The following is a 13356-nucleotide window of genomic DNA, read 5'->3' as shown; positions in this document are numbered from 1 at the left end:
GTCCACAGTCTTTGCTCATCTGTCTGGGAGGGGCTGGAGCTGGACTAAGGCCTGGCCACCCCCATCCATCCCCTCTACAAGCAATGGTGCCCTTCGGAGTGGCTGAATGGGGCACAAGGAAGGGGCAGGTGGGGCTCATGGCTGTTGACCACGTGGCTTTGAGGCCAAAGCGTCACTACATGGAACTCACACGGTGCCTCACACAAGCGAGATCTTGGCAGCTAATCCCCAGCCAGGACACAATGAGGGTAGGGGAGAAGGAAGGACAGGAAAGACAATTAAGAGTGTTCCAGATCAGCCCACTCCCCACCGTTACCTGCTACCTGTTGAGAAGGAAGGATTCCCAGACTTGGTGATCAGCCTGAGAATCAGTGAGCAATCTTGGCCGTGTGTGAAGAGGAAGGTGGGCTTCCAGGGTGGCTCTGAGCCCTGTTTCACCAGGTTTCCTGTCCCTGCCATTCCCAGGGTGTCTTGCCTCCACCAGGTTTGGGCAGCAGGACACTGTGCCTTGGCTCATGCAGACAGAACCCTGGGCTGAACTGCTAGTCAGCAGGGTGATCCAGTCTGACCGGGACTAAGGAACCAGGCTAAGGGGGTTCCTCTGCCTGCCACCTCTTAGCCAGGACCCCTCTAGGGAGCGGCAGACTGGACTGTCCAAACCGTCTCCAGCTGGTGGTCTCCTCCAGTTTCCCTGGTAACTCAGCCCAGCTCACACAGAGCTACAGAGATGCAGGCCCACTGCCCACACTCAAAGGGTATAAAAGCAGGGCCTGTGGGAAAGTGCCCGGTGACCACAGCCCTTGGCCACACACCAGGTCCCAGGAAAGCTTTGGGCAAGTCACACATGGGGGCAGCTCAGGTGGCATTAATGGGCTGGGACAGTCCCAGTAACACCTGCACAGAGGTGTGGGGCTCCAGAGCCCAACCTGTGAGCTGTGCAAACATCCTGGCCTCTCAGAAAGGTGAGAGGTCAGCTCCGGGAGGGACAGAGAGAATGGGAAAGAGGACCATGAGCAAGAACAATGGGAGAGTGTTCCCCAGCCTGTGGGAGGCCCTGCAAAGATGACTCACTGCCACCCCTGGCTCCTTCCAGTCGTCTCCCCTCTCCCCCACTGTCTTACCCTCCTTTACACACACACCCCTAACTGTTGGGAGAGAAGAGAGGCTTCCCAGCAGAACCTTTGAATCCTGCCTGTCCTCTGAGATGCAGCTCAGCTGCACCAGCTCTTCACCTTCCCCATCACCTCCAGTGGCCAAGGCCACGCCTCTGGCTGTGATTGGCGTGGCCTGGTATGATTTTCAGTGTCTTTCTGGTTCCTTCTGCACCTAAAATGTGATTTCCACAACCCCACCGGATGGAGCACCTGCTACCTCACAGGGGTTCGATCTGCACTCACTGACTCCACAAGGAGAAATTACAGATGTTCTCACACTATTAAGAGAGTAGGAGGAGGAGCAGAGACACCGGCCCTTCCCTAGAGACACAAAGTAGGAGGTCTGTGACTGGGTCATGGCTCAGGCTGCCCTACCCTGGCTCTAATCCACAGGAGGCACCAGGTCTCACATGACAAGTCCTCAAGCCAGGTTTATGATTTGTGGCCACTGGCCAGGCACCCAGCTCCAGGCCTTCCTCGAAAAGCTGGAAAGAGGAGGCCCAAATCCCAACCACAAACCCCAAACTAGAGGACGCCCATTTGGTTTGACCTCACATTCAGAACGGCCCTGCAAGGAAGGGCCCAGGGATGAGGGCCTCTCCCAGCCCCGCCCCACTGAGCACAATCTTGGCAGCCCCGCTTAAGAAGTCAGACTTCAGGAAATGAGTTTCCTCCTTTTCCTTTCTAAAGGGCTGGAGCCTGCAGGCCTCTTACTTCTACAAGCCCATCTCCAGTGACCAGCAGCCCCTCAAGGTCTCAACATTCCTCAAAACTGGAAAGTCTGGTTCTCCCTGTGCTCCAGGCCCTCTCAGGGGCATCTGCCCAGGTGGCAGACTGGTCTGGGGCCAGCTGGCCTCCACAGCCCTGATGCTCCAGGCCCTGTCCATCTCTCCTCCAGGCTCTGTCAATCACTTCCCAACCAGTGGGGCACCTGCGCTCAGTGAACCCACGTGGGTCAGGTTTTAGACCTGAAGCGGCTGCAACAGGTGCTGGAGCAAAACAGTGCTGGGGTAAGCTGCAGGGGGTGGGAGCAGGGCCCAAAGAATAGTCTCAGCTAATTATCAGAGGAGCCTGAAGACACTCCCGGTTGTCTCTTTTAGAGGAAATCCACACTCCCAAAGTCACTTTACCTGTATTACAACAAGCTGACAAAGTTTTTAAGCACTTCAACATTCTGCTCTTCATCCTGGATGCCCAGGAAGTAGGGAAAGGGTAGGCAAGCGATTCTATACCATTCTATAGGTAAAGGGACTGAGAAATCAGAGGTTAGGTGACACTGAATGAGAGCTAACTTCAGGGTCAAAGGTCAAGGACAATACAACTCCTAGGCAAGCTTGCTTCCTTCTGAGATGGATTTATATACTACATCTTACTGCAAAGCATCATGGGTAAAGGCCATAACCACTCCTCAAAATAGTGAACGTTTACGGAGCAATCACTATATGCTCAGTTCTATGCTAAATTCCCTACATACATTACTTGGTTTAAACCCCCACTCAGCTATTTCAGCATTTCATCCCTATCCCTCCTGGCCTGGAGTTGGGAGCCATGCACGCATGATGCCATTTATCCAGCTAATCAGCATCGTTCCTGGACCATGTACAACAGGCCTGACTCTGGGCTAGGCTCTAGGGATTCAGCAAAGAGGACAGGCTGGGTCTCTGCCCCTACGGGCACCGGCACGGAGTGACGCAGGAAGGAGTGAAGAACAGTAGGGGTATGAGGATGGAGACCAGAGCCAGTTCTCTCCTCTCTCGGGCTTTATTTTCAGCAGGTATCACTCTAGCTTTTGGAGTCCTAACCTCCTGCCTTCAGGGCAGGCAGACATCCTGCTCCTCCCCACGTAAACCCACCTACAGCAGACCCTCCCCTCTTTGCAGCCCTCCACCGGGATCCCTGGCCTTGGTAGCTCCTACAACGATGGTCATGCAATCCAGAAGCAAGTGTAAACAAAGCGGCCTCTCTTCATGCAACCTCCCTTGACAACGTGGCTTGACGTGGGTACAGAATCAGGATCTGGGCCTATTTACAACCACCTTCTTTCACCTGCCAGGGCTTCCTCTCCATCTGAACATCCATTAGCTCAACAAATAATAATTAAGGTCTTACATGTAAGAAAAATACCCCAAGACTGGCATCCATGGGAATACACATTAAGCCAGAGCCTCCAGGATTTAAGAGGGAAGAGAGAGAATACAACTGAACAGCAGAAGCTGCCATTTTATATATCCTCTGCTGTCAACCCAGCAGGGCGGGTATTAGCTCCTTTTTATAAATAAGGAATTGGAGGTTGAGAGAGGTTAAGTAACTTGCCCATGGCCACAAGCCTAAAAGTGCAGAGCTGGGATGCTACTCAAAATCTATGCTCTCTCCAGCCTGCCTGACCCTGGCACAGGCGTGAGGACGTGGGCGAGATCCACGTGAGGGAATAAAGTGGGGACTATATTCATCCCCAAAAGGTGGACATTCAGACATGGGGCCCCTAAAAAAGGTGGCTTTGGCGCTCAGCCTCCAAGATCAGGAAGATTGTGAAAGCCAGTAAACTCCCCAATCTACCACATTTTGTGTCTGGAGGCAGAGTCTGGCATGATGAACTCTGCACAGAAGCATTCTTTGAAGGGACAAGCTGTGGCCAACCCAAGGCAGGTTCTTGAGTCATGCCTGCTGCCTGCACAGACTTCTACCTGCATCAGGCTTTACCGTTTGCCCAAGAATTACTTCCAACCTCGTCATTTAACCTGATGCCTGTAAGAGCCCCAGGGAGTTGAGTAGGCCAGGCACATGGTCAGAACGGAAGCACCACAAGGACAGGGACCTCATCTGTCTAGTTCGGCGCTCTATTCTCAGGACCTGGAACTGGGCCTGGCACAGGGTAGGCATTCCAAGATCATTTGTTGAAGGATCTAATAAAAGCCCAGAGAAGTGAAATGACTTGCCCGAGATCTCACACATAGTCCTGGTTGTAGCAGGACTAAAAGGAGGGTCTTGTGCCTCCCATCCAGTGGCCTTTGTATCCCACTGCACTGTGTCCTCCTCCCCTCCCCAACCCACACTCTCCTGCCTCCAACTGGAATGGTCAGCCTCTGTCCAGCTGTCAGCTCTGGTCCTACTCAACCCTCACCTCCCACAGTCAGCAGAGAGGGTGTAAAAGGCACCAAGTTACTTTTAAGTTGGATCTTCCACACATAAGACCACTTTATATCCCCACCACCGTGCTGAGAACTAGGTGAAATTCACAGAACCTGAGAGAGAACAGAGAACTAACAGCAGGGGGAATAAACAAAAAACTGGTCCAGATGTTCCCAATCAGGCCCAGAGCTTGTGCCCTATACCCTTCTCCATCAACCCCACCAAAGCAGGTGTTGGCTCCCATTGCTCCAGCGATCTTTGCAGGCTCAGGATGCCAGGGCCAGCTTTCCAGCCTCCCTCTCCAATGAAGAACAAGTGAGGGGAAGCTGCCTGCCCCAAACATGGCTGCATCCCAGCCCCACCATGCACCAGTAGGGACTCTGGGCTGGTTACTTCCCTCTATGCCCCTCATTTCCTCATCCTCCTGTGGATGAGGCTCACAAAGCTGCCCAGAGTGACAACTGAAACAATATATGTGACGATATTAGAACAGTGCTCAGCACTCATCAGCAAATGCCAGTTCTTGGAACTGCTGAATTTTTCCCAAGATAACCAAGTTTCCCAGATGACTCTGTTCCCACCTGGCTGCCCAGAGGCCTAGTGCACACCCACCACCACCCAGGTCAGAGTTTTATGAGTGTGAGTGAGTGTGTGTGTGTGTGTGTGTAGAGAGAGACTATAATTTTTCTCCCCACTGCTTTTAACATATTCATTTATTCATTTGAAAATACTGAACACTGTGTGCAGGTCCAGTGCCCAGTGCTTAGTCCCACAGTCCTTAAAAGAACCTAATTCCTAATTCTAAGGCAGTCCTGTCACCACTGCCCCAACAGGCACACAGTAAGTGCGAGGCAAACAGGAATTTCTCCTCTTCTACTCCACACAGAAGATCCAAGATATTCACTCATTCTAATCCCACCCCTCCAGTCCCATTTAAAATCTATTCTCAAGGCTGTATACTGAAAAAAAAAAAAAAAAAAAAAAAGACACCCCATCCCAGCCCCCATGGGAATCGCCAAATGACTCACTTCATTCTCAGCTCCACCAACAGCCCAAATGACCCAGGAGATAATCTGGGTGAGAGAGGGACTCACCTCTCCCCGAGCTCTCCCTGAGGGGCCAACAGGAAGAGGGGGAGGGGTGTTTAAGCAACTGCCACATTGCAAAGAAGTCAGCTCAAAGCCCGGGGAACCTTCAGAACCGGCGGTACAGGGCTGGGCCCAGCAGAAGCCAAGACCCTGGGGCTTTGGGAAGCCCTTGGTGCGTGTGTTTTAAATTACCTCTGCTTGTCTGATGAAGTGAGTAAAAGGGCGCCGTTTCAGGGCTTAGGATTCCTGAGTGAGCTAATACAGGATGCCTTTGGCTGAAAAAAAAAAAAACTTCAGTCGGCTCCCTAAACTCCCCCCCCCCTTTTAAGTTTAAAAAAGGGAATGAATGTTACCATTTTTGGACATGAGCGTTCTCCCTCAAGCCCAGCCCTAACCGCACTATCCAGAGGGACGCGCCATCCTGTCCCCCCATTCCCAGATCAGCATGCGGGTGGGGGTGGAGGGGTGGTAAGGAGGGACCGGATGGGAGCGGGCAGCGGGGAGGGCGGGAGAAGGGGGTGTTCAGGGTACGTGGCCGCCTGGGGCAAGAGCTCACCGAGCAGGCAGGAAGCAGAGGCAGGGTTGGGGCGCCCTCCCCCACCACCTCCGACAAGAGTGGTTTCTGACCTCTTCCTGCCACCGGCCACTGTGCCCGGGTCCTGTCGCCAGCTCCGAGCCCAGGGCTCGTGGCGGAGCGTGCACCCGGCACACAGCGCCTGGGACGCGCGCTTCGGTGGCTAAGCATGGAGCCCCAATGACTGACCCCAAGTATCTCCAGAGACAATGCCTTGCCCTGGGGCCGCTCAACTCAGATCAAGTTGCCCCAATTCGCCTTCTCTCAGGAACGAGCTGGGGTGGGAGCGGCAGGACGCAGACGCTAGCCCATCACGGCTCGCAGCTACCAACCACTGAGTTAGGCAATAAACGGTTTGCCGTCCTGACCCCGCCCCCACACGGCCCTCTGGGGAGCTAGCGTTTGCTCCCAGGTTCTCTCGGCCCCAACCTGACTCCAGCAAGTCCACCTCCAGGCAGACCCGGAGGCGGCTGCCAAACGTGCTGGCCTCCGCTTTTCCTTCGGCCTGTGGGTTGGGGCTGGGAGGACCCCTGCAGCTTGTCCTCTCCAGGTACCAAGACTAGGGTGGCCCAAGAAGCGCGCTGCCACCGCACGCCATATGGAAAGGCGGTCAGGGGGCGGGGAAGGGAAGGGAAAATCGATCCGGAGCTATCAGCCACCGAGCCGGGGGCTGAGCCCCAGCCTCCTGAGCACCGCCCCCGCGCCCTGCCCGCGCGGGGCTGGTGCGGCTGCAGCCGGGTGGCCTGGATCGACCGCCCCAAGACGACCTGCTCGCCAGCGGCCCCACCTCCCCGCGCTCAGCCTCCGCGTTCGCGGGCTCTGGGGCCAGGACGCTCCCGCTTCCGCCCCGCGCCTGTAACCCAACACCCCACCTCGCTGCGGCGGCGCATCTCCCGCCCCTGCTCGTGCGTGCCTGGAGCCGGTTCGCAACCGGGAGCCGGGAGCCGGGAGCCCGGAGCCCGGAGCCCGTAGCCCGGAGCCCGGCAGGCGGAGCGGCCCAGAGCGGGGGGCTGCGGCAGGCTGGGGAGATTGCTGACCTTTCTCTGCTGCTTCTCCCAAGCTGGGTCTAGGAGTAGGTCTCGATCCCAGTCCTCTTCGGGCTGCATGTAGTCGTTGGTTTGCTGGGAATCATAATGGTCCATGATGTTGCGCGCGTGCTAAGGGCTGGATTTCTTCCTCCACCTTCTCTCCTGGCGGCGGCTGCTGCTCGGGTATAGGGAGGGAGTCGGGACGGGCTGGGCTGGGCTGGGCTGGCGGGGCCGGGCTAGCTCCCCTGCGCCCGGTTCCGCCGCGGCGCTGCTAGCAAAGGCTGCTGCTCGGAGCGGCGGCGGTGGCGGTGGCGGCGGCTGGAGCTCGCGAACTGCCTGCCTGGCGCCGGCACTCGGACCCAATCTCCACGCACACTGAGCGAGGCGGACACACTCGCGCTGCGGGAGCCGAGGCGGGCGGGGGCGAGGGGAAGGGGCAGAGCCCTCCCAAGGTTCTCCATTGGCCAGGCCGAGTTGCCCAAACTTCCCCCCATCGCCTCTCATTGGGAATTCCTGGCATCCGTCAGCCCGGCCGCGGCGCATATAGGTGGACTGGGCGGCTCCCTCCCGCGGCGCACGCCCCCGCCCATTCCCTGGGTTCCCACTCCCTCGCGGCTCATGTGACACCAGCTTAAGCTGAACGGGACCGAAGCCGGGGGACGGCTTCCCGAGCTCGGGGACCGAGCGGCAGCGCGCTTAGAAGCACCAGGAGCTGCCGAGGATTGGACACGCTCCCTGACCGCAAGAAGGCCCCTAACTCCAGCGCGCCAGCGTCCTGCGCTCCCACAGGCGCTCCAAACCCCAGACGGCCAGGGGGCTGGAGAAGGGACGCGAGGACCCGAAAAGCATTTCATTTTCTCTTTCCCAGGGTCCAGAGAGATCGGCACCCATGGAAGGGGGGCGGGGAATGCCGGACTGGAAAGGAATTTCCTGATTCTGCCTCCCCGCCCTGCCCGGCGCGACCTGGCAGACCCCTGCCCTCCCGCAGCCAGCTTTCTTGCCATCCAAAGGCGCTGAGAGGCCACACTGCTTTCCCGCCTCCCTGCGGGGTCCTTTGGTGGCCCACCCTTGGACTCAGGAGACTGCTACGCCCTGGGGCTTCCCGGGTGGTGGCTACGTCGCTCAGCCTGGGGATCCCCGTGGGCTGGCAGGTCCAGAGCTCTCCTTATATATACACACCTGGGCAGCATCCTGATGACTCTGAGTATCTACCTACTCCACACCCCCTGACGCACACTCCTGACAATTAGGGAAACCGAGGTTCAAAAAGTTGAGCTTGAAAAGGGATTTATCGGGTTCTCAGGACTCCACAGGCCAACCTTGTAACCTTATGCCTGACAAACAAAGCCTTATTGTTACTGGAGGAGAAAGGAGGGCAAAATTGCAGAAACACCTTAACTTCTTGGTGCCTGCCTGGGCTTCCATCCTCAGGCCTAGTAAGAGGAGAGCCTACACACTCCACTGCAGCAGTGACAGACACCAGGAAGAGGCAGGCCTCACATCCTAGTGGGCTCTTCTGAGGGGTCCTGGACGGAAGAACAGTAGCAAGAAGACCTCCAGTAGGTTATGCACAGAGTCGTGCTTACTCTGTATTTGTGGCCCTGAGGAATGGCTGAGACTACTGGAAAACATTCCAGTATGTCTGTCCAGAGATGAGTGAAGGAGTTGGAAAGGGCCATGAATTCATATACCTTTAAGGCCACAGATAGCGAAGGTGAAAGTGCCCGTGACTCTCAGGAGCCAGCCGCTGCTGTTGTAAGCAGATATGGGTGGTGCTGTTGTTGCCAGCATCATTAGTCAACCTCGCACGTTTATGCAAGTGTCATCGGTCAGCACTGTGCCTGCCATAAGTCCCTGGCTGAGGAAGCAATGCTTCTGAGCCACGGAGACAGCAGATTTATGGACTATTTTATATCCACTTCTAAACCATGGCTCTAAACCTGACGTAGAGGGTAATGATGGTGCTGTAGCCATTCATTCACTCAATAAATATTTGCTGAGTTCCATCCGTGTGTCAGGGGCTGTGCTAGATGTTATGTATACAGAGATGAAAAAGAACACACTCCCTGCCCCCATGCAGCTCAGCAGAGACAGACACAGAAACAAAAATATACTGCAAGGAGATGGATCTGGCCAGGGGACTGTGGGGGTACAGAGGTTGAGCTTTGAGCTCAATATAGGAAAGGAGGCTCCAGGTGTAACTTTTTGGAGGAGGTGAAATTCAAGTGAGCCTTAAAGAACAAGAGTCAGTCAGACAAAGAGAAGTGTGGGAGGTTATTCCAGGCAGAAGGAATAGTGTGAGCTAATACACGGGGGCAGGAAACTGCATGGTATAAAAGGAATGCCTAGCATTTCAACATGATGAGACTAGAAATTCAAGGCCAGGTGGGACAAGAGATGGGGCTGGAGAGATGGGCAGCAGCCAGGCCTGTGCCATGTGAAGTGTGGATGTGAGGGGAGCAACACTGGCTGGAAGTTGTGACAACCAGTTGCCAAGGAGTTGCAATAATCCAGATAGGAATGGTGTCTTAGTCCGTTTGGGCTGCTGTAACAGAATACTATAGATGGCATGGTTTAAACAAGGCCATTTATTTCTCTCAGTTCTGGTGGCTGGAAAATCCAAAGTCAGATTTGGTGTCTGGTGAAAGCATAGTTCCTGGTTCAAAATCAGCCATCTTCCCATTGTGCCCTCACATGGTGGAAGGGGCAAGGAGCTCTCTGCGGTCTCTTTTATAAGGGCACTAATCCCATTCGTGAGGGCTCTGCCCTCATGAGTGAATGGCCTCCTCATACCATCACATTGGGGGTTAGCATTTCAACATCTGAATTTGGGAGTCGGGGGACATAAACACTGAGTCTCTGGCAAATGGAGAAGAGTGGATGGATAGATAAAACATACTTAGCAGAGAAAACTAAGAGGCCTGGGAGTTTGGATATGAGGGAGAGTTTTTGTTGCTCTCAACAATGTTCAACGAGACAGACCGTGCACTTTACCTATATTATTTAGCTCCAATTATAAGGTGAGAATGTCTCCATCTTACAGAGAAAACCAGTTAATTCTTAAAGAGGTAGCTAACTAGTCCAAAGTTACACAGGTGTATATATATATAAAACTCCTAAACCTGTGCTTTTAACCCAGTGGCTCTCAACCTGGGATAGTTACACACGCACACATACACATGATATTCAGCAATGTCTGGAGACATTTTGGTTGCCACAACTGGTGGGTTACTATTAGCATGCAGTGGATAGAGGCCAGGAATACTGTTAAATATCGGACAATGAACAGGACAGTCTCCCTATAACAAAAAATGAGCCAGCTCAACCCATCTAGCACACCTAGGTTAATAACCACTGTTTTCACCACAGGGCTCTAGTTTAGAGGATTGGGTGAATGGTGGAAGTACAATCAATTGAGATAAAGAATTTCAGGTTTGGGAGCAGAATCATGGATTGAGTTTGAACCTACTGAGCCAGAAGTCTCTGAGAATGTCCAGATTCAGCTGTCTAGCAAGCAGCTGACAGCATAGCCTTGAACTGAGGGGAAACAGCATCTGAGAGTCATCTGACTAAAGATAGTATGGACAGCATGAGACACTCCAGGGAGAATACCTGAGTGGAGATGAGAAGAGCACCCAGCAGAAACCGGAAGAGCGGCACTTAGAAGGGAGTGTACAAAGCAGGAACCCCTGGGGGAGGGAGACAGACAGGAAATGATCTGCAGGAATGCAGGCTGTCTGGACAACACGGTGTCATGAAAATCCAAAGAGTGAAGCTTCAAAGTGAGGGGAGTCAGCAACATCAGATGTAGCAGAAAAGCCTGGAAAGGAAGGCCTAATAAGTTGTCTTTGGAATCATCCAGTATGCACACTTAGGTTTCTGGATTTTTCACTCAGTTTCATGTCTGTGAGATTCGTTTATGTTGTGCCTTGTAGCAGTAGTTGCTTTTTTTGTTTTTTGGTTTGGGTTTTTGCCCCCTGTGTAGTATTCCATTGTGTAAGTACATCCTAAGTAAAGTGTCCACCCTCCTATCCATACATTTGCATCATCTCCAGTTTGGAACTACTACAAATAAAGCTGCTATGAATAGTTTCATATTTTTATGTCTGTTTTTGGTGAATATATGCATTAATTTCTCATACATATATATATATACACACACACACCTAGGAATGGAATTGTTGCACCGTAAAGTAGGTATATATTTCATTTTAGCAGATGTTGCCAAACAATTTTTCAAATTAGCTATAACAATTTACTCTCCAAGCAACAGGGCATGAGAATTTCAATTGCTTGGTATTACTAAAAAATTTTTCCCACCACTTGGTATTATTTAAAAATTGTTTTTCTAATGTTAGCCATTAAGCTACGTGAGTAGTGTTTTCTTTCTATGGGTTTAATTTGTTCATATGCTTGTTAATCATTTGAATAAATAACTCCTATTCCTGCTGCCATTGATAACAATGATTGAGTCTCAGTTTATTAGCTGCTTGTGATGAGGGATGATGACATGCATATTTTATTAACTCTCCCAAATTTCATGCGTTCATTCATTCAACAAATACTTACCAAGCAACTGCTCTCTGCACAGCGCTGTACTGGAGAGTAAAGATGCAAGAGCAAACAAGAAAGATGTGGTCCTGTAGCTCTTGGAACAGTTAGTAGATGCTCAGTAAATAGTCCATGAACACTTGTTTGAGGAGGCTGTTTGGCCCCTGGTGGGAGCTGTTTTGTTTTACTTTGCATTGGAGCAGATCCATTAAGACTTTTCAATCAAAAGTTTAAGAGAAACAGCTCCTTTACAAAAAAAAAAAAAAAAATAACACCGGGTCACATGGGCAGCCCAAGTGGAGTGAGGAAAGATCATAAAGGAAAAAGGGAGGGTTCATCTCGGAAAGAGCCCTGACTCCTTTCTTCCCAGAGGCTCAGCCTTTCTTATCCCTTTTCCATCCACCCTTTGGATTTCTCTGGATGTGATGGCAAAGGAACCAAGACTGTGAGCAGAGGTCTCGCCATGCTACAGCCAGTGGGTTTGCACCACGACTCAAGTTGGTGGCCGGGAAGAGAACACTAATGTTCTTTCCACCAGTCAGGCCTTTCTCTGGAGCTACTCGACAAAAGTACTCCAGACTCAGCAGCAGCAGGTTCTGAGACACTAGCCCAATCCATTACCAGCCCTCTAGGCAGCTGCTTCTGCCCCAGCTGAGCTGGCGATGAGTCACTCAGAAAGCCAGAGGCATTTTGCTGCTGAAAGAACTTAGCTCTGGAGTAGATGGCCCAACTTCCCTTAGAAAGAGGGAGGAATTATGTCTGTGAGTTCTGGGAGTACTTCCCAAGCACCCACTTTGTGCCAGGCAGGATGCTAAGAGACTCAGAGAAGAGCCCTGGTCCTCCCAGTCCTCCTAATCTGGTTGGGACCAAACCATGGGATTCCTCCCCTAGAACTCATCTATCCAACAGATAGTTACTGATGGCACAGTCTGAGGGCAAAAACGAACTGCACTGACATGTGCAGTGACGTGAAGAATGCAAACTGCCAGCCCGGAGCCTGGCCTGCCTCAGCCACTCATAAAGGCCTTTTTCCCACCTCATGGTGAGTAATTGACCACACACGCCCTGTGAGGGAAACACAAGCAAGTAGTATCTGCAAGATTCTGAAAACTAAAAGAACCATGGGCCTCCCAGCCCAGAGATCTGGGGTTTTCCTTCAGTGTGTCCTGAACCTCTGACCTTGCAGCCTAATGGTAATAGGCTCCTTATGGGCTCTTCCCAAGAGCTAAGGACATGGTGGTATTTGCAGAAGGCTAGAAGGAGGGGAGAAATCTACAGTTTCTAGCTCAGAAAGCCAGAGGCCTCAGTTTTTTCCCAGTCGCAATAACAATGTAACTCATTTGTTTATTTGATTATTATTTTTTTAACAGATGTACTGGGGATTGAATTTAGGGCATCATGCATGCTAAGCATGCACTCTCCCACTGAGCTATACCCTCTCCCAATAGCAATCTAACTCATGAACTCACTTTCCCCTGAACTCCCACAGCACACCATTTGTAACTGAGAGAGCAATTTTTGCTTTATTCTAGTCCTTTGTTGGCATTTTATTTCCTACTGTCCCCATGCAGTCTTAGTTTCCCCCACATCACCTAACACAGGGCCTTGGATACAATAGATGCTCCAGTCCAATCTTGGCTGAACGAAAAACAGCCCTCATCAAATTCCATCTCTGTGCCTTCCTTTCCCCCAACAATCTGTGGGAGGCCCGGGGAAGCCAGTAGCCCACGTAAGCATCTCATAAGTCCTCTGACCTCCCAAGAAACCAGTGCTGGAGAAATTGACTAGGCCATCACACTAGGTACCCTGCTGCCCCAGCTAGCAGCTCTCAG

At 52.4% G+C, this 13356-nt stretch overlaps 1 protein-coding gene across 3 annotated transcripts in view; it reads right to left on the bottom strand.

Moving 5' to 3' along the window:
* The window catches only part of ACTN1 (actinin alpha 1), a 91707-nt gene extending 84299 nt beyond the window's left edge, over nucleotides 1–7408 (bottom strand). The window contains exon 1 of one of the 3 annotated variants that reach the window (XM_010962305.3): nucleotides 6983–7408. In XM_010962305.3, the coding sequence (XP_010960607.1) occupies nucleotides 6983–7087 (105 nt within the window). In that variant the 5' untranslated portion in view covers nucleotides 7088–7408. The remainder of the gene's footprint in view (nucleotides 1–6982) is intronic. The other 2 variants (XM_010962306.3, XM_010962307.3) reach the window with 2 other exon arrangements.
* Between the last annotated feature and the right edge of the window lie 5948 nt (nucleotides 7409–13356).

Source organism: Camelus bactrianus, chromosome 6, assembly GCF_048773025.1.
Source record: "Camelus bactrianus isolate YW-2024 breed Bactrian camel chromosome 6, ASM4877302v1, whole genome shotgun sequence".
NCBI lineage: Eukaryota > Metazoa > Chordata > Mammalia > Artiodactyla > Camelidae > Camelus > Camelus bactrianus.
Note: the sequence above shows the minus strand (reverse complement) of the source record. Positions and strands in the feature narration are given on the sequence as shown.